The sequence below is a fragment of the Onychomys torridus genome, chromosome 2 (genome assembly GCF_903995425.1).
Source record: "Onychomys torridus chromosome 2, mOncTor1.1, whole genome shotgun sequence".
Taxonomy (NCBI): Eukaryota; Metazoa; Chordata; class Mammalia; order Rodentia; family Cricetidae; genus Onychomys; species Onychomys torridus.
In genome coordinates, this window is record NC_050444.1 from 143,079,418 (window position 1) to 143,104,431 (window position 25,014).

A 25,014-nucleotide genomic window follows, 5' to 3' on the forward strand; every position below is an offset into this window, starting at 1 on the left:
TCTTCACTGTAGTAGAAAGGTCAGGGTGTGCACATTCCAAGGTTGTCTTGGGGCTAACTGGGTTACACTCCTCCTTTTCCCTACCTTTCTCTCTGTAGAGGAGCTTGAAGGCATTGCACCGTCTCCAAAAGAGGCAAAGATTCCAAAAGAGACCAAAACCTCCACATCCCCTGAAGATGGGCCTGGCCCCCAGAGTTCTCATGACGAAACTCCAGTGGAGCCCCCTGCAGAGGTGACCCCATCAGAGAGCAGTGAGAGCGTCTCCCTTGTGACACAGATCGCCAATCCTGCTGCTGTACCTGAGGCACCAGTGCTGCCCAAAGATCTGTCCCAAAAGCTGCTTGAGGCGTCTTTGGAAGAAGGAAGTCTGGCTGAGGATGAGGGTGAAACAGGACCCCCAGTTCCCTCCAAGCCTCCCACCCCTGCAGGCCGAGCCAGTGGCCCAGAGCCCAGGCCGCCAGCCAGAGTAGAGACCCTGAGAGAGGAGGTGCCCACAGACTTACGAGTATTCGAGCTGAACTCAGATAGTGGGAAGTCTACACCCTCCAACAATGGCAAGAAAGGTAGGTCTGGAGGCCTAGGTATAGTGGGCTGTATGGGCAGGGCAAGCAAGAGCCGCCACCATGTCTGTCGATGTCCTTTGTCATGTGTCCTTTGTCATGATCCTAGGAGCAGACAGACTTCATTTGTGATAACCGGGGAAAGCTGTGTATCTATTAACTTACTTTATTAGCTGACATTTACATGGTCTTTGAAGGATGCATTTGGAAATTGTTGGGGTCTTTTTGTTTGGCTTGGTTTTGACTTTTTGTTGTTGTATCTGTGTGCACCATCTACATGCAGTGTGTCTTTTTAAATTTACTTTTATTTTATATAGATTGTGTTTTTCCTGCATGTATGTCTGGGTGGGAGTGTTGGGTCCTCTGGAACTGCAGTTACAGACAACTATGACCCGTTACATGGTTGATGGGAATTGAACCTGGGTCCTTTGCTGGAGCAGTCAGTGCTCTGACAGAACCACCATGCAGTATGTCTTTGTTAGAGTTTCTATTGCTATGGAGACACCATGACCACGACAACTGTCATAAAGGAAACATTTAATAAGGGTGGCTCACTTACAGTTTCAGAATTCAGTCCATTATCATCATGGTGGGAAGCATGGTAGCATGCAGGCAGATGCAGTGCTAGCTACATCTTGATTAGCAGGCCACAGGAAGTCGACCGAGACACTGGGCAGTGTCCTGACCATAGGAAACCTCAAAGCCCGCCCCACAGTAACACACTTCCTGAACAAGACCACACCTACTGCAGCAAAACCACACCTCCTAATAGTGCCACTCCCTATGAGATTATGGGGGCCAGTTATATCCAGCCACCACACAGAGTCCAGGAGAAGGCATTGGATCTCCCCTGGGACTGGAGTTACAGGCAGTTGTGAGCTACTATGTAGGTGCTGAGAATCAAACCCAGGTCCTCTAAGTAGCCAGTGCTCTTAACCTCTGAGCCATGTCTCAAGCTCCTGGCTTTGACTTTCTGTGACAGGACCTCACTATATAGCTCAGGCTGGCCTTTAACTCTTGGATCCTTAGCTTCCCAAGTGGTGGAATTATAGGAATGAATCATCACCATGCCCAACATGGTAGGGTTCTTAAAATCAACAAAACTAAGTTAATGGGAGGCCTATGCTAAATGTCACATGATTTTGATCCCTTTTCTCAGGTCCATATTATTATTATTATTGTTGTTTGTTTTGTTTTGTTTTTTGAGACAGGATTTCTTTGTAGTTTTGGTGGCTGTCCTGGATCTCGCTCTGTAGATCAGACTGGCCTCGAGCTCAGAGATCCGCCTGACTCTGCCTCCCAAGTGCTTGGATTAAAGGCGTGCACCACCACCACCCAGCATCAGGTCCATATTATTATCTTCATTTTATAGATGAGAAAAATGATGTCTAGAAATGTTAATTAACTTTTTCAAATTAAGATGACTGAGAAGTGCAAAGCCTAGCTTCAGACCCGGCTCTGTGTCTGCCTTGAGTCCATGATCATGCCCTTACCATACACTTGGCCCATTTCTAGTCTTAAGCAATTCAGCTTTGCCCCCATTGGGGATCCCTGTGTGTTGTTTGAAGTCTTCTTCCTCATGGAGCCTGGGAAAGTCAGCTTCTCCAAGCTTCGTTATGAACCATGGAGTCAAACCGTGAGCCACCTTCGATAGAGGGCCCGAGCTGTATCTGTGTAATGGAGTCTTAGACTGGAGACTTTTCGACTCCAGGAATTCAAGGAAGGTACAACTGTCAGCTTTCTGTGTCTCCCAAGATCCCGCTGCAGATTGTCACCCTTTGACAGACATGCTGCCATAAAGCTTGCCCCTCAGGTGAGGTCTGGCCTGCAGCGTGATGACAGTTAGCTGCAGAAGCTGGTAAATGGCTCACCACAGCCCCACCCTGCTCCCTGACAGAAACTTCCAGGTTTCCAGTCTCTAACACAGTGCTTCTGTGAGGCTTTGTTCAGTGAGGTCATCCATTGAGCTCCTGCCTGCTCTTTATGAGACATTGGGGGGTGGGGCCGCAGGGACAGTCTTTGTGATGAAACCTGAGAAGTATGGGACAGATTTGATACTGGAGGCATTCAGAGAAAGGAGGACTCTCTGAGCGTCAGCAGGGATTCAGCAAGGAGACAGGTGGAGAGTTGGGGCAGGTGCTTGAGGGGACGAGTTGAAGGGGATGTGACTAAAGCCCCTTCCCATACTTCTCCTGGGTAAGGGAGACAGAATAGTGGGAAAGCTGGTTCTCTTTTGTTTGTTTGGGGTTTTTTTTATTTATTTATTTATTTATTTATTTGAGGCTCAGTCTCATTGTGTACTCCTTACTGGCCTGGAGCTTGCTATATAGACCAGGCTGTCCTGAAATTTACAGAAATCCATCTGCCTCTTCCTCCCAAGTGCTAGGATTAAAAGTGTGCGCCACCACGCCCAGTCTGAGCAGGTTCTTAAATAGCAATTGAAAACTTAATATCTTAAGCTGGCCTCAGCTGCAGAAAAGAGGCTGGGATCTGGGGACAAACTCCAGCTGCGCTCATAAGCCATGGAACTTTAGAAAAGTTAACTACTCTTCTCTAAGCATTGGCTTTCTCTTCCATAAATGGAAATGGTTTAGATAGACCTCAACCAGGGGAGCTACTTTGGTAGAGCCCTGCTTTGGGGAAACGGTGGTGGCTATCACAGAATGCTTCGAATGCTGTGGGAAATACCATGACCAAAAGCAACTTGGTGGGGGAGGTTTTATGTCATTTTATATGTCCAGGTCACAGTCCATCACTGACTCCAGGGCAGGAGCTCAAGGCAGGAACCTGGAGGCAGGAGCTGATGCAGAGGCCATGGAGTGAGTGGTGCTGCTTATTGGCTTGCTCAGCCTGCTTTCTTATTTACCCAAGGACCACCTTCCTAGGGTATCCCCATCCATAGTGGGCTAAGCCCTCCCACATCAATCATCAGCCAAGAAAATGCCCGCAGTGTGAATGAGGCTGTTACTCCATTGAGGTTCCCTCTTCTTAGATTATTACCCTGACCTTAGATGTATCAAGTTGATGAACCCACAAACAAACAAACCTAACCAACATAGTGATAATGAAAAGTAAGCTTCTCTGAGTATTTTCTGCCTCTACACCTCTAGGTGCTAAGCTCTAGATATGCCTTTCACTAGACTCTCACAGAGCCCTCTCAGATCAGTGCAGGTCCCTATTTTTCTACTGGTAAAATCTACAAGGATGGAAAAGTGGCTCAGCAGTTAAGAACCCGTGCTGTGTACAGATATGTGTAGATAGACATAAAAATAATTTAAAATTAAGAAGCCGCTCAGCCCTGAACTCAGCAGGAAGATCCCTTTGAACACTGAAATTGTCTATAGGAAGAGTATCCAGCAAGAGGCTGGATGGGAGTGGAATGGCCACCCTTTGAGGTTGTGGTCATGGAGGGGTGGTTTTTTTCTCTTTCCCTTTTTCTTTTGTTTTTCAAGACAGGGTTTCTCTGTAGTTTTGGTGCCTGTCCTGGATCTTGCTCTGTAGCCCAGGCTGGCCTCGAACTCACAGAGATCTGTCTGGCTCTGCCTCCCGAGCGCTGGGATTAAAGGCGTGCGCCACCACTGCTCAGCTTCCCCCTCCTTTTTTTAAGATTTATTTTAGTCTTGTTATGCTTGTGTGTATTCAGGTGCTGTGGCACACATACACACATACAGGCAAAACACTCATATACATAAAGTATGTGAGTAAATGAATAGGTATGAATAAATCTTGAAAAATAACTAAGGTTTGTGGGGATGGAGAGTTGTCTCAGCAGTTAAGAGTACATACCACTCTTGGGTTGGGGATTTAGCTCAGTGGTAGAGCACTTGCCTAGCAAGCACAAGGCCCTGGGTTCGATCCTCAGCTAAAAAAAACAAAAACAAAAAAAAAACAAAAAAAAAAAAAACAAGTACATACCACTCTTGCAGAGGATCTGGGTTCAGTTCTTAGCACTCACATCTAGGAGGATCTGGTGTCCTCCTCTGGTCTTTGTGAGTAACTGCAACCACACGCATAAACCCACACACTGACACACAAATACATGATTAAAAATATATCTGGCAGGGTGGTGGTGGCCCATACACCTTTAATCCCAGCTCTCGGGAGGCAGAGGCAGGTGGATCTCTGTGAGTTGGAGGCCAGCCTGGTCTACAGAGCAAGACCCAGGACAGGCACCAAAACTACACAGAGAAGCCCTGTCTCAAAAAACAAACAAACAAATACATAAATAAATCTATCTGTAGAGCAGGCGTAGTAGCACACACCTTTAATCCCAGCACTCAAGAGCAAAGGCAGGTGGATCTCTGTGAACTAGTTCGAGGCCAGCCTGGTCTACAGACCAAGCTCTAGGACAGCCAAAGCTACACAGAGATGCCCTGTCTTGAAGAAAAAAAGTAACAAAATAATAACTCTTTGAAAAATTAAAATTATGATCCCTGATACTCAAAAGTTATCCTCTGGCCTACATACATATACATACACATACTCACAAAGAATTACAGTTCCATTTGGGAATGGACTGCAAAGCAGACGATAAGAAAAGTAATAATTGGAGGCTGTACAGAGTTGACATATAGGAAATAATACTAATGGTCTCAACCATTCTTCTGTGCACACTTCCACACACTTAGCCTGGAGATATGATACCCCCTAAGATGTGTGGGAGGGGAGCCAGGGTCTGGTACTAGGCTAGAACAATGGACATAGTGTAGAGGGGGAAGGTTCTGTGTGGGGTGGTACTAGACTAGAACAGTGGACATGTGTAGAGGTGGGGGGGAAATTGAACCCAGGACTTTACAAATGCTAGATACTATTTTTTAAGATTTATATATATATATATATATATATATATATATATATATATATATGCATGTACAAATTTATGCCAGAAGAGGACATCAGATCTCTTTACAGATGGCTGTGAGCCACCATGTGGGTGCTGGGAATTGAACTCAGGACCTCTGGAAGAGCAGCCAGTGCTCTTAACCTCTGAGTCATCTCTCCAGACCTCTAGATATACTATTTTTGAGACATTATCTCATTCAGGTTAGCCTCAAACTTGCCAAATAGCTGAGGACAACCTTGAACGTCTGATCCTTCTGCTTCTACCTGTTTCCCAAATGCTAGGGTTACAGGTGTGTGACACCATGAGCAGTTTGCACAGTGCTGGAGGCCAACCGTGCACACTAGGCAAGCATTGAACTGACTGAGCTATATCCACTCCTCTCGTTTTGTTTTAAGAAAAGGTCTCAAGTCAGGTGGTGGTGATGCACCCCCTTAATCCCAGCAGAATGAGTTGGGATTTTTTTTTTTAATTATTATTTTTAGATTTATTTTATATGTGTGTTTGCTTGCATGTATGTCTGTGTACCACATCTATGCCTAGTGCCTGCAGAGGCCAGAATAATGGCTTAGATTCCCTGAAACTGAATTTATAGATAGATATGAGCTGCTATGTGGGTGCTGGGATCCGAACCCAGATCCTCTGCAAGAGCAGCAAGTACTCTTAACTGCTGAGCCCTTAGTTTTTTTAATTATTACTTTTGATTTTTTTTGGGGTGTGTGTGTGTGTGTGTGTGTGTGTGTGTGTGTGTGTGTCCATGAATGCATGTAGCTGCAGAGGCCACAAGAGGGTGTCAGATCCCCTAGAGCCCCATGACATGAGTACTAAGGAAATTAACTGAGGTCCTCAGCAAAAGCAGTGTGCATTCTTAATTGCTCAGCCATCTCTACAGCCTGAGCCTTGCTTGAATTCTTTCTTGGTTCTTGTGCCTCTGCCTTTCAAGTGCTAGAATTGCAAGTTTGTGTCAGCACACTTACATGAATGTATCTTGTTCTTATTCATCCCTCTCCTCTGCCAGAAGAAAATCTTAAAAGGTGACGTCATATGGCAGCTGTGCTGCATAGTGGGCCTGTCTCCAAAACCCAAGGTCTGGGCACGGGGATTGTATTTGATCCCCAGTACCACCAAAATGAAGGGGGAAACAAAGAGTGGACACTTGGGTACTGATTCCTTTTCTCTCTTCCCCTGTACCAGATCCTAGGGTGACTGGAGGCTGGATCTGTGTGCAGCAGAGCTGCTCCAAATGGCATTGATCTCGAGCTCCTCTGCAGAGCAGGGAAAGGGAAGTTGGGATGAGTGTATGGCCTATAGCACTGGGTTAAAGGCCTGCTTCACCATTACCTGTGAGACCTGTTTTTAATCTCCATTTATCTGAGGAAGTAGAAAAGCTACTACACAACAAATTACACTGTGGGTGATAGTGCCTTCGGGTTGGTAGTTACCTGAAAACACAGAGCAGACTCCATCATGAAGCCTCAGTGTTCTTAAACAGATCTGTCACATGCCCCTTGTGTGACAGGACAGGAAAGCAGTTCCCATCTGTGCTGGGAGAGTCCTCCTTCTGTCGTGTGTAAATCGGGAAGATGTGAAATGCCCCAAGTCTCAGCTGGTGCCTTTTCATCCTGGAAGGCTCTGCCCTAACATTTACAAGCCTGAAGAGAATTTCAAGTTTGAGAGATCAAGGGAAGCCATCATGGCCAAAGCCACACGAGGACTTGGCCAGGAATCTGTCTTTTGACCCACAGGAAGCCACACTGACAGATAGCAGTTGCATGTCCTGAAGGCACAGCACAAGGAGACTTTCGATACAGGATCAGAACTTGAGTCTTGGCTGTAGGTCTGCTCTCACTTGTAGTGGGACTGCATGGAAAATTGCTTAACTCTGAGATAAGACCTTTGAAGGAAATATGCCCCTACTTCTCCATTTGTTAAATATCTGCTACATTCAACATGTAATTGCACTTGACACTCAAACCTCTAATTCAAATGCCCTATTTCTCAAACAGCAAGCTCATTTCTTTGTAGAATTAGCCAGGATATCTAACCCAGAACCTTGGACTACACCTGGTCTGCTGAGTCAAAATGCAGGGCAGGGAGGAAGGTATACTCTAGTGAGCTCCTCCAGTGGTCCTTGCAGAGAGTGGTTTGCTCTTGTTACATTTAAGACTGGATGTCATGTATCCTCGGCTAGCTTTGAACTCCCTAAGTAGTAGATGAAGAGCCTCCAAGTGCTGAGATAACGGGGTATGCCACCACACCTGGTTTTTGTTTGTTTTCAGTGCTGAGGATTGAACGTAGGGCGTTGTATGTGCTAAGGGCTTTACCAACTGAGCTACTTCCCAGACCTTTTCCTAGCAGAATTTGAATAATTTGCAGCTCAGAATAATTTTCCTAATACTACACATTAGGTATAATGATCGCCCGGTCCACCGAGCTCCGGAGACCTTATAATCCCACTGCTGTGATGGGGAAGAGCAGAGCAGGAAAGGCCTTTGTGCAGAGTGCACAGCAGGACAGCTGTCTTTGAAGTGCATGTCTTACTGATGATTTTGACATACATGGCTTCAGTATTGCCCAGAAGAAGTACTGCCCGAGTATGTTTAAAGCAGTCGCTGTACTGTATCAGAATCATACGAAGCAGCAAGTCAACTTTGTCTGAGCAGGGCCAGGTCAGGAATGCTGCATGCCCTTTGCTGAAACAGTTGATCTCTGCAGACACAGACAGCATGTAAACAAGGGGCGAGGATGTGTCCCGGTTTTTTGTTTTGTTTTGTCAAGAGTTTCTCTGTGTAGCCCTGGCTGTCCTGGAACTCTCTTTGTAGACCAGATTGGCCTTGAACTCAGAGATCCACCTGCCTCTGCTTCCTGAATGTTGGGATTAAAGGCACGAGCCACTACTCCCACTCCCCACCCTGCCCCAAAAAATTTTTTTGAAGACTTTTACATTTTTTTTTTTATTTAGATACAGAGGGGAGTTGGGGATTTAGCTCTGGTAGAGCACTTGCCTAGCAAGCGCAAGGCCCTGGGTTCGGTCCTCAGCTCCCACAAAAAAAAAAAAAAAAAAAAAAAAAGATAGAGTCTCTGTCTCAAAGCACCAGAAAAAAGGAATGTGCCACTTAAAAGATTTTATATGTATAAGTGTTTGCCTGCGTGTGTGCCAGTGTTCGACATGTATGTCTGGTCAGGAGAGGGTGCTGAATCCCCTGGAACTGGAGTTATGGAAGGTTGTGAACTGCCATGTGTGTGCTGGGAATAGAATCAGGTCTTCTACAAGAATAACAAGTGCTTTTTTTTATTTTGGTTTGGTTTGGTTTTCCGAGACGGGGTTTCTCTGTGTAGTTTTGGTGTCTGTCCTGGATCTTGCTCTGTAGACCAGGCTGGCCTCCAACTCACAGATCTGCCTGGCTCTGCCTCCCGAGTGCTGGGATTAAAGGTGTGCGCCACCGCTGCCTAGCTATAACAAGTGCTTTTAACCACCGAGTTATCTCTAGCCGTGTGTGTATGTGTGTGTGTGAACAATTTGTGAGTTGGTTCTCTCCTTCCCATCATGTGGGTTTTGGGGATTGAACTCAGGTTGTTAGACTTGACAGTAAGCACCCACTGAGCCCCTGTGTTCCATAGAAACAGTGGATTGAATTTGATCCATGGGCAATACTTGTCCAACTGCTGACTTAGATAAAAGGCCTATGGATATTAGGTATCAACTTGATGTTCTAGGCAACAGGGAGTGTAGAAAGAAAAAAAATAATACAAATATTCCTGTCCTCTTGGAGCTTGTGTTTATATCCATTACTATTGGATAATAAACATAGTTAGCCTGAGTATATGTTAGAAAATAAATGCAGGGGAAGAGAGCAGAGTGAAGGGAGAGGTCGGACTAAGGTGGTAGACTTTGCCTAGCTTGCGGGAAGCCTTGGGTGTGATCCTCAGCACTGCATAAACCAAGCACATTGGCTCACACTGTAATCCCATCACTTAGAAAGTAGAGGAATGAGGGTCTTCAACTACATAGTGAGCCTTGAGACCCTGTCTCAAAAAATTAGAAATAGGGCTGGGGGGAGGAGGCTGCTGGTGGTGGTGGCAGTGCACACCTTTAATCCCAGCCCTCAGGAGACAGGGGCAGGCAGATCTCTGAGTTTGAGGACAGCCGGGGCTACACAGAGAAACCCTGTCTCGGAAACAAAAAATAAAAAACTATGAATAGAATAAAATAGGCTTGTCAGCTAGATGGTGGTTTGAGGCTTATAATCTCAGCATTTGAGAGGCTGAGGCAAAAGGATTATGAGTTTGCGGCCAGCCTGGTTACATAGTAAGACCTGTTCCAAAAAAATAAGCCAGGCATGATGACTCATGCTTCTGGTCCCAGCACTGTGAAGAGGTAGGAGACTCTGCTGCTATTGTGGCATTTTTTATGCACATGTACAATGTATTTGATTCATATTCACCGCCCATTACCTTCTTTGTTTTTTTCATGTGAATCTATGAGTTAAATTAGGATTACTTACCAGAGCCTAGATAAGGAGCTATTTACAGGACCATGGGCAGTTTACCAGTACTACACCACTAGAGAAATTGTCTCTCTCCTCAGCACCTGCTCACTGTTGTAGACCCCAGGAAGGGGGGTTCATGAACCCTTTCCTCCTAGCTCACTGTTGTAGACCCCAGGGAGGGGGGTTCATGAACCCTTTCCTCCTAGCTCACTGTTGTAGACCCCAGGGAGGGGGGTTCATGAACCCTTTCCTCCTAGCTCACTGTTGTAGACCCCAGGGAGGGGGGGTTCATGAACCCTTTCCTCCTAGCTCACTGTTGTAGACCCCAGGGAGGGGGGTTCATGAACCCTTTCCTCCTAGCTCACTGTTGTAGACCCCAGGGAGGGGGGTTCATGAACCCTTTCCTCCTAGCTCACTGTTGTAGACCCCAGGGAGGGGGGGTTCATGAACCCTTTCCTCCTAGCTCACTGTTGTAGACCCCAGGGAGGGGGGGTTCATGAACCCTTTCCTCCTAGCTCACTGTTGTAGACCCCAGGGAGGGGGGTTCATGAACCCTTTCCTCCTAGCTCACTGTTGAATTCCTATAAATCCAGGGAGGGGTTGAACTTGTTGACCTGTGCTTTTAATCTCAGCACTCAAGGGTCAGAGGCAAATAGCTCTCTGTGAGTTTGAGGCCAGACTGGTCTATATAGCAAATTCCAAGACAACCAGGGCTATATAGTTGACCCTGTCTCAAAAAAAAAAAGCTCTCATGTACCCCAGGTTGGCCTGGGGAAAAAAAAAATCTATGTAGATAAGGCTAATCTTGACTCCTGATCCTCCTGCCTCTGCCTCCCAAGTGCTAGAGAACACAGCATATGCCACCACACCTGGTTTTATGCAGTCCTAGGGACAGAACCCATGGCTCTCTGCATATAGGCAAACACTGAGCTATATCCCCATCCCTATGTGTGTGTGTGTGTGTGTGTGTGTGTGTGTGTTACTAGGGATCTAACTAGACCTTGGTTGTGTTGTGTAAGATGTTACTACTGGGTTATATCCCTTACAAATCTAAATTTTTTGTTGCTTCCAGGATTTTTCCTTAGATTTCTATAAGATTATTGAGCCCAGTTAAAAGTGATTATAAAGATGTATCAGCCAGGTGTAGTGGTGCCTGCCTTAAATCTCAGCACTTGGGAGGCAGAGGCAGGCGGATCTCTTGAGTTTGAGGCCAGCCTGGTCTACAGAGTGAGATCCAGGACAGGCAGGGCTACACAGAGAAACCCTGTCTAGTGGGGGAAAAAGAGAGACAGAGAGAGAGATGTATACAGTGTTCTGTCTGCATGTGTCCCTGCAGGCCAGAAGAGGGCACCAGATCTCATTACAGATGGTTGTGAGCCACCATGTGGGTGCTGGGAATTGAACTCAGGACCTCTGGAAGAGCAGCCAGTGCTCTTAACCTCTGAGCCATCTCTCCAGCCCTCATGTCATCTCCTTTAAAGATTGCACATGCCTATAATACCAGCAATTGGGAGGCAGAGGCAGGCGGGTCCAGAGCTGTTACATAGAGAAACCCTGTCTTGAGAGGGGAAAAAAAAAATTGCCAACGCACCTGCACACACACACACACACACACACATACACGAGCAAGCGTGCCTAGTAACCATCTTTAGACACTCCTTCGCCATGCGCTGCTTACAACACGTGGCTTGTGATTCCAGGCTCAAGCACGGATGTAAGTGAGGACTGGGAGAAGGACTTTGACTTGGACATGACTGAAGAGGAAGTGCAGACAGCACTCTCCACAATGGACGCCTCTGGTGAGGTAAGCAGGTCTGCTCAGCCAGAGCAGAAGTCCCTTCCCAATAAACCTTGCTGCCCTGGTGTGACTCCTACATCCCGCTGAGCTGATACCTGCAGGAAGGGTGCTGCTGCTCAGTCCTGGGCTGCATGCATGAGTGAGTGAGTTCTTTGTTTGTTTGTTTTTGGGGTTTTTTTGGTTTTTCGAGACAAGGTTTCTCTGTGTAGCTTTGGAGCCTGTCCTGGAACTCCCTTTGTAGACCAGGCTGGCCTTGAACTCACAGAGATCCTCCTGCCTCTGCCTCCCGAGTGCTGGGATTAAAAGCGTGTGCCACCACTGCCTGGCATGAGTGAGTTCTTAACCTTAGGTCTGCATCACAGTAACCTAAGGGACAAAAAAGAAACAGATGCTGAGCAGGGAATAGTGACACTCTCCCAGTATAAACCCAGTGCCCAGGAAGACGTGGAGATTACTGCTTCAAGTGCATAGCAAATTCAGGCTGACCTGGGCCTGGATTAGAGAGAGAAAGAGATGCTGAAGCCTGCCCCTGGCCTTGTGACTTGTGGGACCTTAGCAGGTTCCTAGCTTGGAGACATAAGCCTTTGATAGAGACCGAGTCATTTACCCTCTGTCCTCCTCTAAAATATGAGACTAACAGTAGGTAGCTTAGAGCTTTAGTGAGGTAACTCGTGTAAACGCTGTTAAGTGTGGTGCCTGTCATATGATGGCATCCAGTGGACATTAATGACAAACACCACAAACCCCATTCCTGCTAGTAAGTTTCAATGGGCCTTTTATAGTTTATAGTTTTCATTCTTTTTTTTTTTAATTTAATTTATTTATATGTATACAGTATTCTGTCTGCATGTGTCCCTGCAGGCCAGAAGAGGCACCAGATCTCATTACAGATGGTTGTGAGCCACCATGTGGGTGCTGGGAATTGAACTCAGGACCTCTGGAAGAACAGCCAGTGCTCTTAACCTCTGAGCCATCTCTCCAGCACTATAGTTTTCATTCTTTGCCACCTCCCCAAATCAAGAGTTGGTCCAATTTTGGCCGGAAATGATGGCGCACATCAGCTTTAATCCCAGCACTCAGGAGACAGGCAGACAGATCTCTCTGAGTTTGAAGTCAAGGACAGCCTGGTCTACATACCGAATTCTAGAACAACTAGGGCTACACAAGAGATTCTGTCTCAAAACAAAAGAAAAAGCCGAGCGGTGGTGGTGCACGCCTTTAATCCCAGCACTCAGGAGGCAGAAACAGGCGGATCTCTGTGAGTTCGAGGCCAGTCTGTTCTACAGAGCGAGATCTAGGACAGGCTCCAAAGCTACACAGAGAAAGCCTATCTTGAAAAAACAAAACAAAAACAGAAGTGTAGAGAATTAGAGACACACAGAGTCTGAGTCCCAGTCTGTGTGTTTCCTTCTCTCCTCTTTCTCTCTCCCCCCTCTTCCTTTCTTCCCTTTCCCCCCTATGGTGGGGGTGGGGCTATCACTGACTCACTATATCCCAGGTTGGCCATGAATTTGCATCAATCCTCTTGCTTTAGTCTTCTGAGTTCTGGGATTATGGACATGAACCACCAGGCTTATTTTGACAAGGACCTGGTTCTTCATATTGAAAAGCTAGGGAATTCATGACCTATTCAAAGGTGTTTTGTACCTGTGACCTCGCTATTATAATGTCCCGTTATCCCTTAAGGATTTGCTAGCTTATGTCTTTTAGCTGTCTTTAAAACCTGATGTGTGGGAGCGGGACAGATGGCTCAGTGGGTAAGAGCACTGGCTGCTCTTCCAGAGGTCCTGAGTTCAATTCCCGGCAACCACATGGTGGCTCACAGCCATCTGTAATGAGATCTGGTGCCCCCTTCTCTCTGATACCCTCTTTTGTCATAAGGGCAGATATGCAGATAGTGCACTCATATACATAAAATACATGAATAAATAAAAAATTATAAATAATATATAAAACCTGATATGCTAGGTTGGGAATGGGGCTCTGTGCTGTGTTGAGCACTCACCAAAGCATTCGGGAGGTCCTGAGTCTGATCTCCAGCTTTGAAAGAGCTTAAGCAAACATACAACAAAACCTAGTAGGCAGAATACCTGAGCAGGCCGCCGCCTCAGTCCCACCGCGACAGGGGTCAGCTGAGGGCAGGCCAAGAGTGACAAGGCAAGAGGAAAACTTGATCTGGAGGTTAGGGTGCAGAGCCCCTGGAGAAGACCTTGTGCAAAGAGAACATACGTCCAACAGGAGGGGAAGAAAGAGTCCATTTGACCGTGACAGGCGGATCCAAGTGGAGACTCCCTAAAGCTTGCCTGACTCCTTTACAGTTGACAGAGAGAAGTTTTCACTATATTAACACTTGCAGCTCTGCTACCCTGTTGTAGTCACAGCCACACTCTCCGTGCTTGGCTTTTAAGACCATGGCCTTTGTCTGCTCAGCAGCAGCAGGTGCTCCTCGGGCAGGCCAGTGTGGAGCTGGGTTAGCTGGTGGGTCTGAAGCAGCGAGAGCAGCAAGGCCCTCCTCCAGGCATCCGTGGGGTCCTAGAGTAGAGGTTCCGCATGGGGTGGGCCCTTGCCCAGCACAGGGGTAGGCTCTGGGCTTGACTCAGGAGTGAGTGCATCTGTGCTCTGACTATCTCCTCATTTTTGCAGCTGGAAGATGCAGAGTGGGAGGACTGGGAATGAGGGGAGCCAGAGCAAGCAGCTCCCCCACCCACGGCACATCCCACCTCCCTCGCCCGCTAATCTCAGCCAGCCTTGGAAGACACTGAGAATGTCCCCCCCGAAAAGGGCCTCTGCCATCTAGAAGTTGGTACAGATTCTCTGGTGGCTCCCTGCTGGCCCTCTGCTCACACCTTGGAAGAGCCTTTCTAAATACAAATCCAGAAGTCTGACATGTGCCAGCCTTAGGAGGACCCGTATGTCATGTCACCTGCATTTCTCTGCTCTTCTAGGACTCCTGCTGGGAAACCTCCTGGGGTAGCTGTCTCCTGCACAGACAGGAGCTGAAGCCCAGGTCTCTGAGGAGGCCAAGATAATGCACTCTACCCTGTAAGCTAATAAGCTAACAAGGAAGGCTCTGCCACCTGCCCTTGGCTGCACAGGGACGGGGAACAGCATTTTGGTTCCTGCCCAGTAAGAGGCAATCATCTCTGGGAAATTTGCCTCTCTCGGGAATCTCCCTCCCCAGCGTTTTCCACTTCTGGAAAAGTCCTATGGCTTCTGAATCGAAGACCAAACCTTGACCCTCCTTTGGCACACACCAGGTTATCCCTGCATATTCCAGGGCGTCCTCATTCATGTCAGATGCACCCAAGTCCTTAGCCCAGCTGTACCACTGCAAGAGTCTGCTCTTGTGTTCCTTCCCTCCCCAAAAGCGGGGAGCCCTTTCAGCCCCTCTGTGTGTCGACTGGTTGGATACCTGCCCGGAGCAGCTGCCTGCCTTGACTCCCATAGCTTAGGACACACGCTAGCTGGGAGCTGTACAAAGTAGTGAGCAGAAGCAAGTACTCACAGTCCATCAGGCCAGCTTCTCCTCGGCCCTCGGCTGCTGAAGGGATGGGCTGGGATGAGCACCCTGAGACTCGGCTGTCTCCTGCAGGTCCTCCTTCCTGAAGTCAGTCACTGGGGCTCAGTGAGGGCTGCACAGAGACTCGGGGCTTCACAGATGTCACTCTGCTGATTCTAAGTGCTGGCGTATCCACCAGTTATTTAAAGGGATCTTGTCAAGGCGTTGTGAATGGTGTGGGCACTCTACTTCAAACCTTCAGTGAAGGGGCTGGATGGAGAGAATGCTAAATTCTTTTTTTTTTTTTTTTTTGATGGGATGGGGTTTTTCTCTTTGTAATTAGTTTAATTAACCTTTTGGTTGTTTGTGCAATATTATATATTTTAAATTATAATGCATCTCCCCAGAGTATTTTATAGCTGGGAAAAGAAAAAAAAAAAAAAAGAAAAATTCTAACAGCTGTTAGTTTTGTAATTAAAAAGGAACAAAAAAAAAGTTTGTCCTGAACCTTTTACAGATTTGCCGAAACAGCATTAAAATGATTGAACAGAAGCCAGAAGTGTCTGGGGATGGTTCTGTCCCCCGTGGCAGCCGTCCTGGAGCCTTGGAAAGGCTGCACGTGTGACTTCCTGCCTGGAGCATGGGCGGGGTATGTAGCTAGGGTCTTGAGGCCTCTGGTTTGAGAAAGGGATGAGCCCAGGCAGCCTCTCACCACGCCATGGAGGCAGGAGGCCATTTCTGCATCCCCAATGCTTTTGCTTTGTTTGGAAAGCAGGTTGTAGCACCTGAGTGGTTCTGTGGGCCTTGTTCCTCTCTTCTCCCTGCCCATGATGATTTGAGAACCATTAATAATAAAAGACAGACCTGCGGCCCTTAGTTCCAGGAAGGAAGGCAAAGCTACCCTAGTAGGGGCCTGTGGGGCCACCGTGGGGTGTAGAAGTAAGCTATGGATGAAGTGAGCCCAAAATGTAAAATATATATCACCACTTTAGAAGCGGGTTTTTGGGTTTGCTTTCTCCCCCTACTTTATTGGGGAGGACTTGCCATTGCTTTTATCAAGTGCTTGCTAGCCATGGGTGCCAACTAACTTCTTCGATTGAAGGCCGGAGTATCATATCTGGTTCCAGGAGCCGCTTCAGCAGGTCCTGGCATTCAGTTGAGATGCCCAGATGAGTGGGGAAGGATACCCCCTTCTGTTGCTGCCACAGCATCTTGGGGATATCTGTGTCATCAAAAGGTAGACTTGCACAGAGCATTACATACAGGACCACACCCATGCTCCAGACATCACCTTTCTTGCTGTCATGGGGTATGCCCTGCAGCACCTCGGGAGCGGCGTAGGCTGTGCTGCCGCAGAAGGTCTGGCTCAGCTCCCTGCGTGACTTGGGTAGCACCTTGGCAAAGCCAAAGTCGGTCAGCTTTAGGTTGAAGCCCTGCAACAAGGCGTTCTCACATTTAAGGTCCCGGTGGGCCACGCCACAGCCATGGCAGTAGCGGATAGCCTCAACCATCTGGCGGAAGAGGGCCTTGGCCCGGCTCTCGGGAAGTGGCCCTCCGTTGAGCACACAGTCAAAGACATCCCCTCCCTCAGCCAGTTCCATCACCAGGTAGATTTTCCCATCTGCCGACTCCAGCATCTCATACACCCGGATGATGTTTTTGTGGTCCAGGGTGCGGACAATCTGGAGCTCTCGAGGCAGGAATCTCTGGATAAACTCTAGGGGAGAGCAGAGAGGCAAAGTGGGCTATCAGTAGAAGGGTCTAATTTCTCCCTCCTGACTCCTGTTTTCTGGCTTGCGGACCACCACCATGTCCGTGTGTTCTTCCTTGACTCCCTGAATAGACTCTAGCAGCAAGTATGCCCTTTTATTACTTCGTGGTTAGCTGGTCCTTGGAACCCCTTCCCTGCAGCCTGTGAGACCACAGGTGCTTGAGGACTTCAGACAACACTGTTGAATGCCAGGATCCTTCTGGGAGCCCTGTCTTCCTGTCCCTTCCCCACCTCTTGGCTCCAGTTATCTAGCTAACACCTCCTGGGATAGGAAAAACTGAGGCCCTTTGCCCTGTGCTCTGTGGATGTGGAAAGATGCAGCGATCCTGGGTTCCCCACACCCCTCTCTCACAGACCTGAAGGCAGCCATCTGGCTTGCTTTCTGTCCTTCTAAAAGGGAAGGAGAACTGTTCTGAACGAGAAAAGCACCTACCCGCGTTGGCTAGCCCGCCCTCCCAAGCGCCCCAGCTCACCTTCTGGCCCTCCCATCTTGTCTATAATTTTAATCGCCACTTTTCTTTGATGTTTTTTGGAAAATGCTTCTTTGACTTTTGAGTAGGTCCCTTCCCCAATGGTCTTGCCCAGCTGGTACCCATTGGAGAGTAGAAAGTCCTCCATGCTGTGTAGCGCCTCCTTCTTGTCACCCTCTCAGCTCATGCTGCCTCGGGGAGGCAGCACTACTCCACCATCGCCCTCGGCCTGCTTCTTCTCCCCCCAAGGACTTCATCCACAGCTGCCTCCAGGGCTAGAACATTCTCCGTCTGGACACAGCCACAGGTGGTGGGGAGGGAGAGGACCAGACATCTTTAAACTCCTGCCCAATTGTGATGTAAATGCTGTGTGATCCTCAGACAACATGGGCAGTGTCCCTGCTGGCCCTCACCACCACCACCAAACCCAGCCTGAGTTAAGTCATTCATGAGGGAGGCACCGAGGGGGCACAGTGCCGGAGAAGGGGCCCGGGCGGCTGTGTAGGCCAGGGATGCAGGGCTTCTCCATGCGGGCTCTGCTTCCAGACAGGTCACCCTCATCTCCCAAGTCTCCATCAAGCTGTTGAGGGATAGTGCGAACCGGTCACCAAGGTGTGGTCGCCAGAAGCCTCTGGCTTCAGGCCCCCCCGGGCCCTCACTAAATGCCCGAATGGCCCGGACCGGCCTAGAATTCTATCGAGGAACAGGCTGTGTGAGGTCAGCACGCAGAGATCGGGGTCACAATGCAGCCCTTCCCTTCGACGCTGGGACCCGGGCACGCAGCAGACACCTGCCAGGCTCCGCCTGGACCGGAGCGTCCTCCCGCGGCCAGGGCTCGGGCAGTTGCTTCCAGCCTGGGACTGGCCTCGGTCTCCGGCAGGTAAGCCACGACACAAGAGGCGGCACGGGCAGGGAGCGCCCAGGGCCCCGGAGTCGCCTGACTGCCGCTCCCCGCGCAGAGCGCCCCGGGGCCTGGAGATGAGTGCCCAGGAGACCCCACAGGGTCGAAGATTCCCCATTGAGGCCGGAGACTCCCCTGGCCTTGCCTCCGCCCCCGAGTCCCAGGACAGCCCGGAGCCTGTAGCTACGGATCAAAACCCGGTCAGGTGAGGCCGATGCCCTGCCCCCCTCGGCCCCGCCCCATCGCCATCCCCAGGGCCCCACCCTAGAGGACCCCAGGCGCACCCCCAGGGCGTGCCCCAACACTATGCGCCCCCTGTCGCCTGCCGCTTTCGCCAGGCCGCTCCGACGCTGCCCGGGCTGCCACTGTCTGACGCTGCTGCACGTGCCCATCGACGTCTACCTGGCCATGGGCGGGAGCCCCCGGGCCCGTGCCACCTGAGTGCGCCTGCGCACGGCAGCTCCGCAGGAGCCGGGCAGGACGAGGCCAGCCGCGGGCCACCACGCTGAGGTCGCACGCGCCGAGCACGAGACAATGATGCACATTTTAAAATAAAAGAATGATGCACATTTTAATAAAGCACAGCATAAACTGTTCTTTCCACTCCGGGCTGGCCGTGTATGTGTATCCGTCGGATCGGGCCCACTGGCTGCTCTGCCCTAGCCAGTGCCACCCGACTGTCCCTTGGGCTGCCTCCTCCCTCACACCCGCCCTCCTCGACCCACCTCCAGTTCCCAGCCAGGCCTTCCTCTAGGGGAGGGGTTCTCAACCTGTGGGTCTCAACCCTTCAGGGGGCGAATGGCCTTTTCATAGGGGGCCGTTTAAGACCGTAGGAAAACACCGAGATTCACATTACAATTCATAGCAGTAGCAAAATATAGTTATGAGGTAGCAACGAAAATAATAGTATGGTTGGGGTCACCACAACACGAGGTCGAAGCATTAGGAAGGTTGAGAACCACTGGTCTAGGGGGTTGTCACCCCTTCTCTGTCCTGGGTTCGCCAACGAAATCATCTCTCTGCGGGACACTGCTCACAGCAGCTTGGGACTGAAGAGGGGACAGGAAGATGAGCAGACTATGCAGAAAAAATAATAAAAGGTTGACTACAGCAAGTCTATGTAATTCTCCCAGGCTAGAATTAGATTCAGCTCCCTGCTTGCTGTTCCAGAGCCTGCTGTAGGGGTCAAGGGATGACCCCATCTGTCTGGACCTTTGTAAGACCAGCGCTGTTACTGACTGAGGAGAAATTTTTTTGAAAAATGTCTTAATTTTTTTTTTTTTTTTAGATTTTTGCTTTTCTTTACGTGTATTAATGTTTTGCCTGTATACCTGTGTGTGCACCACATGTATGTCCATTGGATTCCTTGAGGATGTTTTTGAGCCACTGTGTGGGGGCTGGAAAACAAACCTGGGTCCTTTGCAAAAGTAACAACTGCTCTTAACCACCAAACCACCTCTCCATCCACCCCCTGCCCAAGTTTGTTGTTGTTTTTCCTAACATGGCCTTGAACTTATTGTTCATGAGGCTGTCTCTGAACTCAAGAGATGCACCTTCCTCTGCTCCCTGAGTGCTGGGCTAAAGGTGTGCAACACCATTCCTTGCCCTCCAATTTCTTTTGTTCTTCTTTTTTCTTTTATGTGCATTGGTATTCTGTCATGGGTGTCAGGTCCCCTGGAACTGGAATTACAGACAGTGTGAGTGCCATGTGGGTGCTGGAAATTGAACCCGGGTCTTCTGGAAGAGCAGTCGGGGCTCTTAACCACTGAGCCATCTCTCTAGCGCCACCCACCCCAAAATTTCCTAATTACCTGTTTTATAGATGAGGAATTAAAGGACTTGCCCAAGGTGTCCCAGTTAATGGGTAATGCTGGAACATACAAGTCTTCCATCTCCTCAAACCAAATGCCTTGAACACACACACACACATCCCCATAGCAGAAGCCATGACAGGAAGGTTCCTAAGAAAAACAGTGGAACAGATTTCAATTTTGCTATTGTTATTCTATAGAAATAATGGTGGTGGTGGTGGTGATTTTGGAGTTTTGAGTTCGTTTGGTTTTGTCAACAGAATCTTACTTTGTAGCCCAGGCTGGCCTCTAACTTTGATCTCCCTGACTCAACCCTCAACCTCCCAAGTAAATCACACTCCATCAGGCCCTATCATTTGTTGGGGTATTTTTTCTGTCTTTAAATATGAAAATATGTAACCCAAAGGTCTAGTTTGGTCAGCAGCTCCTTGAGATCTAGAGTAAATTACTAAAATACCTCCCTTGACCCACATGAGGTGGAGGTCCTGTCTTCTCGATAGATACTTTAGACCCCACCATCATCTGAAAAAGGCAATTTTTGGTTGGTTGGTTGGTTGGTTGGTTGGTTTATTAAAAAAAAAAAAAAAAAAAAAAAAGTAAGTGCTCTACCAGCCCCATCCTTTTTTAGAAAAAAAATTTTTTTTTGCTTTGTTTTTCGAGACAGGGTTTCTCTGTGAAAAAGTCCTGGCTATTCTAGAACTCACGCTGTAGACCAGGTGGCCTCGAATTCACAGAGATCCACCTGCCTCTGCTGCCCTAGGGCTGGGATTAAAGGTGTGTGCCACCTCAGCCTGGCTTAGAAAAAATTCTCAAGACAGGGTTTCACTGTGTAGCCCTGGCTGTCCTGAAATTCGCTCTGTAGACCAAGACCAAGCTGCCCTTGAACTCAGATCTGCCTGCCTCTGCCTCCCGAGTGGTGTTAAATGGTTTGGTTTTTTTGTTTGTTGTTTTGTTTTGTTTGAAGACTGATTTATTTTTAGTTTATATGTATGGATGTTTTACCAGCATGAGCATCCTGCTCACCATGGACATGCACTGTCCACAGAGGCCAGAAGAGGGTGTTAGATCCCCTGGAACTGGAGTTACAGACAGTTGTGAGGCACTGTTTGGGTGCCTAGGATCAAACCCTCTGGGAGAACAGCCAGTGCTCTTAACTTCTGAGTCATCTTTCCAACCCCTTTTTATTTTTTAAGGCAGGTTTTCTATGCAGTACAGGCTAGCCGCCTCCTCCTCCCTTCTCAGGGCTGGGATTACCCAGCACCGCCACACCCAGGTAAGTACCCTTGTTGATTCCCACACAAGCTCTCTCTCCCAGGTGGTCCTTAAATGCTAGGCTCTGGGGACTCATCCAGCCCTGAAATGCCAAATGCTTCCCATTCTCCCTTTTTTTGTCTCATCTCTGGTACTTCCTTCCCTGCCCCACCCTCTTCTCAACCTAAAAAAATAAAAAATTAAAATAGTAAATAAAAAAAAATGCTACAAACAAACAAACCCAACTAAAACCCTATGACATAAGCATTTCCTGCCGCCTCCTATACAAGCGTATAGGGAGGCTGACTCAGGCACTGACCTTGCCAGACAGACCACGGAGCTCACACGCTCGAGAATGTCGGTGAGCCAGAGAAAGAGACATTGCAGGTGAAACACTGTGGGCAAAGGCTTTAAGGCAGGAAGGTGGAAAGCAAGTTCAGGAACTAAATTTTCAAGTCCAGTCCGTGTTGCATGCTGAGAGTCTACTGCAGAAGCCCGAGGGTCAACAGAAGAAGTCACACCAAGGAAGCCTTGAGGCCCAAGCTGAGGAGTGTGAACTTTGTTCTGCAGACAACAGACTAAGCCGGGCTCCATTTGCCTGTCTTCCAGTCCTCTCTGGTCCTTCCTCCTTCTGCCTAGAAAAGCCTCCGGCTTCAACTCCAAACCTGAGTTCAAATCCTGTCTCTGCCACTCACTGACTGCACAACCTCTCTGAGCTTCCATGTCCATATCTGAAAAGGAGGGGGGAGTGTTATGTCCCCTCTGCCAGGCTTTGGTCAGGTAATATCTCTATAGTACCAAACAGGAGGCCAGACTCAATTAGTCCTTGAAAAACTGAGGCTGAAATTGCTGGTCCTCTGACCGTTGATTTCAAGGGGCAACACAGAGCCAGGCAGACAAGGATACTGGCACCAGTTTGCAGAAGGTTGGATCTGGAGCCTAGGGAAGGGACAGCTTCTAGAAAAATCCCTAGTTAGAAAGATAGCATTGCATTCCTCATTCATAGGGGTAGAGCTGGCCAGAGACTCCAGGACAGGACCCCCTGCTCCAAGCCTAAGTCTCTGGGCCTGAGCAATGAGAAGGGACCCAGAAAAAGATGTTTAAATCACTGCCTTCTCTGACTTCTCTCTCAGATACCTTATTAGCTGGCCCCTCCCTAAGGGACCCCCTTTTAGAAGGAGGGGGCGAATCGAAGTACAGATGGACCCCCCAGGTTTCCATGGAGACGGCAGGGAAAGGGTTGCTGTATCACCATGGCAACAATTGACGTCAGCACTATTTCCCATCTCTTGATATGAGAGGGGGCAGCCACCCCAACCACAAGCAAATCCCCCACGAGCCTCCTCCCCTCACTGAGCCAATCAACAGAAGGGTGGACAGGCTTAATATAGCACAGGAGGTAAAAAGCAGAGAAGCTCGGATGTCAGTCAGACCTCAGTTCAAATCCTCACTCTGCTGCATCTTAACTGCGTAACTGAGCACATTCCTTAACCCCTTCAAGCTTCATAAGTACAACGAGGAAAAGCCAGCCTCCCTCCAAGGGCTGCAGGAGGTGCAGGTCATACACTGGGACTAGGCCGTGGGAAGTGTGTAGTGACAGCTTCTCATCTTGGGATCTGTCAGGGAATTGTGGCCTTGCAGACTCAACCAACCCCTAGAGGGGGCCCCAGGATGATCATGGACCAGACCCCAGGATGTGTGCTCTTGAGGAAGTCAGTGCCAGTGGAATTTCCAGGCTCTGAGGAAACCACAGATGCCCATCACATCCGGGCTCTGACCCAGCTTCCTCTTTCTCCTCCTCCCCTTTGCCCTGTAGTAAGCCTTGTCAGCAGCCTTCGATTTCCTGAGCCTCCGTCTGCTCCTATAGGAAAAAAGGATGAATGGGAGACCAGGGGAAGACAGGGGCCGACCCTGCACCTGGTAGAACAGATTGGACAGCCCCGGGGAAATGGTGTTCCACACCCACTGCCCCTTCCCCACACTGGGGAATGAGCCTCAGAGGCTCTCCATTCCTTCCTGTTTCCTCCAACCCCCAGTCCAGGCAAAGGGCCTGTTCAAGTTTGCCTGGCACCATTCTGAGTGAAACCCCGTTACCAGCCATGCGGACTCCTCAAGCAGCTCCCTAACCACTCACAGCCTCCTTGCTTGCTTGGCCTAATCTACAGCCCCAGAAGTCATTCCTCCTTAAATCTCAACAGTGGCTTTATGTCATTTGTCCAGACACATCAGGTACCAGGCAGATCCTCACACAGAGATCTTTTTTTTTTTTTTTTTTTTTTCCCCAGACAGGGGTTTCTCTGTGTAGCCCTGGCTGTCCTGGAACTCCTCTGTAGCCCAGGCTGGCCTTCTGCCTCCTGAGTGCTGGAAATAAAGGCGTGCACCACCACTGCTGCCTGGAGGTGATTTTTTTTTAACCTGCCTTTAACCCCAGCCCTGGGGTGAATGGAAAAGGAGGATCACTGAGGCTTCCTGGCTGTCTGGGCTCTTGTCTCAGGGGAATAAGGAAGAGTCCACAGAACAGGACACCCAATGTCCTCCTCTGGCTTCTACCCTAGAATGTGAGTACATGCACACACATAAACAGAAATAAATACTTTAAAAAAAATAGATGCAATGGCCAGGTGGTGGTGGCACACACCTTTAATCCCAGCACTTGAGAGGCAGAAGCAGGCGGATCTCTATGAGTTCCAGGCCATCCTGGTTTACAGAGCAAGAGCCAGGACAGGCACCAAAACAACAGAGGAACCCTGTCCTGGAAAAAATAAATAAATAAATAAAACCCAGTCACCTGTGCTTTATACATTTCATTTAAGATGCTAGACTGTGGGGGAGGGAGAAGGGGCTGGAGAGATGGATCAGTGGTTAGAAGCACTGGCTGTTCTTCCAGAGAACTCATGTTCAATTCCCAGCACCCACATGGCAGCTCACAACTGTCTGTAGCTCCAGTTCCAGGGGATCTGACACCATCACACCAATGCACACAAAATAAAGTTAAGCAAATTATTTTTTTAAAAAAGATGCTAGACTGGAGAGGTGACCCAGGTTTAATCCCCAGCACCCATACAGCAGCCCCAGTTACAGGAGCCCCAACACCCTTCTCTGGCCTTCATGGGCACCAGGCAAATGAATGGAGAACAGGCGTGCATGCAGGCAAAGACCACATAGAGTATATAAATGAAGGAGGAGGAGGAGGAAGAGAAGAAGAAGAAGAAGAAGAAGAAGAAGAAGAAGAAGAAGAAGAAGAAGAAGAAGGTAGCCATGGTAGCACTAAGCCTAGACTTTTGGTTCAAGCAAGTATTTCTATTTGAGAACTTGACTGCGGTGAGGTGGGAGCATGGCTGCTATGGTCACACTCCCCTGGAAGCCACCAGGAGGCAAGTGGGGGTGGGGCAGAGGCCACCTTGAAGGACAGCAGGGTCTCTGACACACACTGAGCATGGGAACGGAGGCTTGGGCTTTCCTGTGCCCAGGAATGCCACAGAGAGGGGGGGTGCTGAAGATCATGAGCAATAGCAGGAATAGGAGTGCACAGTGTCCCCAAAACCAGGGCCCAAAGTATCTCAAGCAGGAGGGAGGTTCTGACTGCATGAGTGTGGAGTCGCCACTGCTGTGGGGTCAAGATA

General features: G+C 48.9%; 3 protein-coding genes across 3 annotated transcripts in view; 2 read left to right on the forward strand and 1 right to left on the reverse strand.

Annotated features, from left to right (window-relative positions):
- Positions 1-15,631, forward strand: part of Bsdc1 (BSD domain containing 1) — a 28,072-nt gene extending 12,441 nt beyond the window's left edge. The window contains exons 7-9 of the mRNA XM_036178415.1: positions 99-563; positions 11,591-11,694; positions 14,332-15,631. Coding sequence (XP_036034308.1) covers positions 99-563; positions 11,591-11,694; positions 14,332-14,364 — 602 coding nt within the window. The 3' untranslated portion in view covers positions 14,365-15,631. The remainder of the gene's footprint in view (positions 1-98; positions 564-11,590; positions 11,695-14,331) is intronic.
- A 180-nt stretch (positions 15,632-15,811) lies between these two features.
- On the forward strand, positions 15,812-18,932 carry Fam229a (family with sequence similarity 229 member A). The gene is made up of 3 exons (XM_036178417.1): positions 15,812-18,308; positions 18,388-18,534; positions 18,668-18,932. The coding sequence occupies exons 1-3, from the start codon at positions 18,172-18,174 to the stop codon at positions 18,768-18,770; spliced, it is 387 nt and encodes a 128-aa protein (XP_036034310.1). The 5' UTR covers positions 15,812-18,171; the 3' UTR covers positions 18,771-18,932.
- Tssk3 (testis specific serine kinase 3) lies at positions 16,155-18,524 on the reverse strand. Its single transcript, XM_036178416.1, has 2 exons — positions 17,432-18,524; positions 16,155-16,904 (listed from the first exon to the last, which is right to left on the reverse strand). The coding sequence occupies exons 1-2, from the start codon at positions 17,574-17,576 to the stop codon at positions 16,243-16,245; spliced, it is 807 nt and encodes a 268-aa protein (XP_036034309.1). The 5' UTR covers positions 17,577-18,524; the 3' UTR covers positions 16,155-16,242.
- Positions 18,933-25,014: the final 6,082 nt, after the last annotated feature.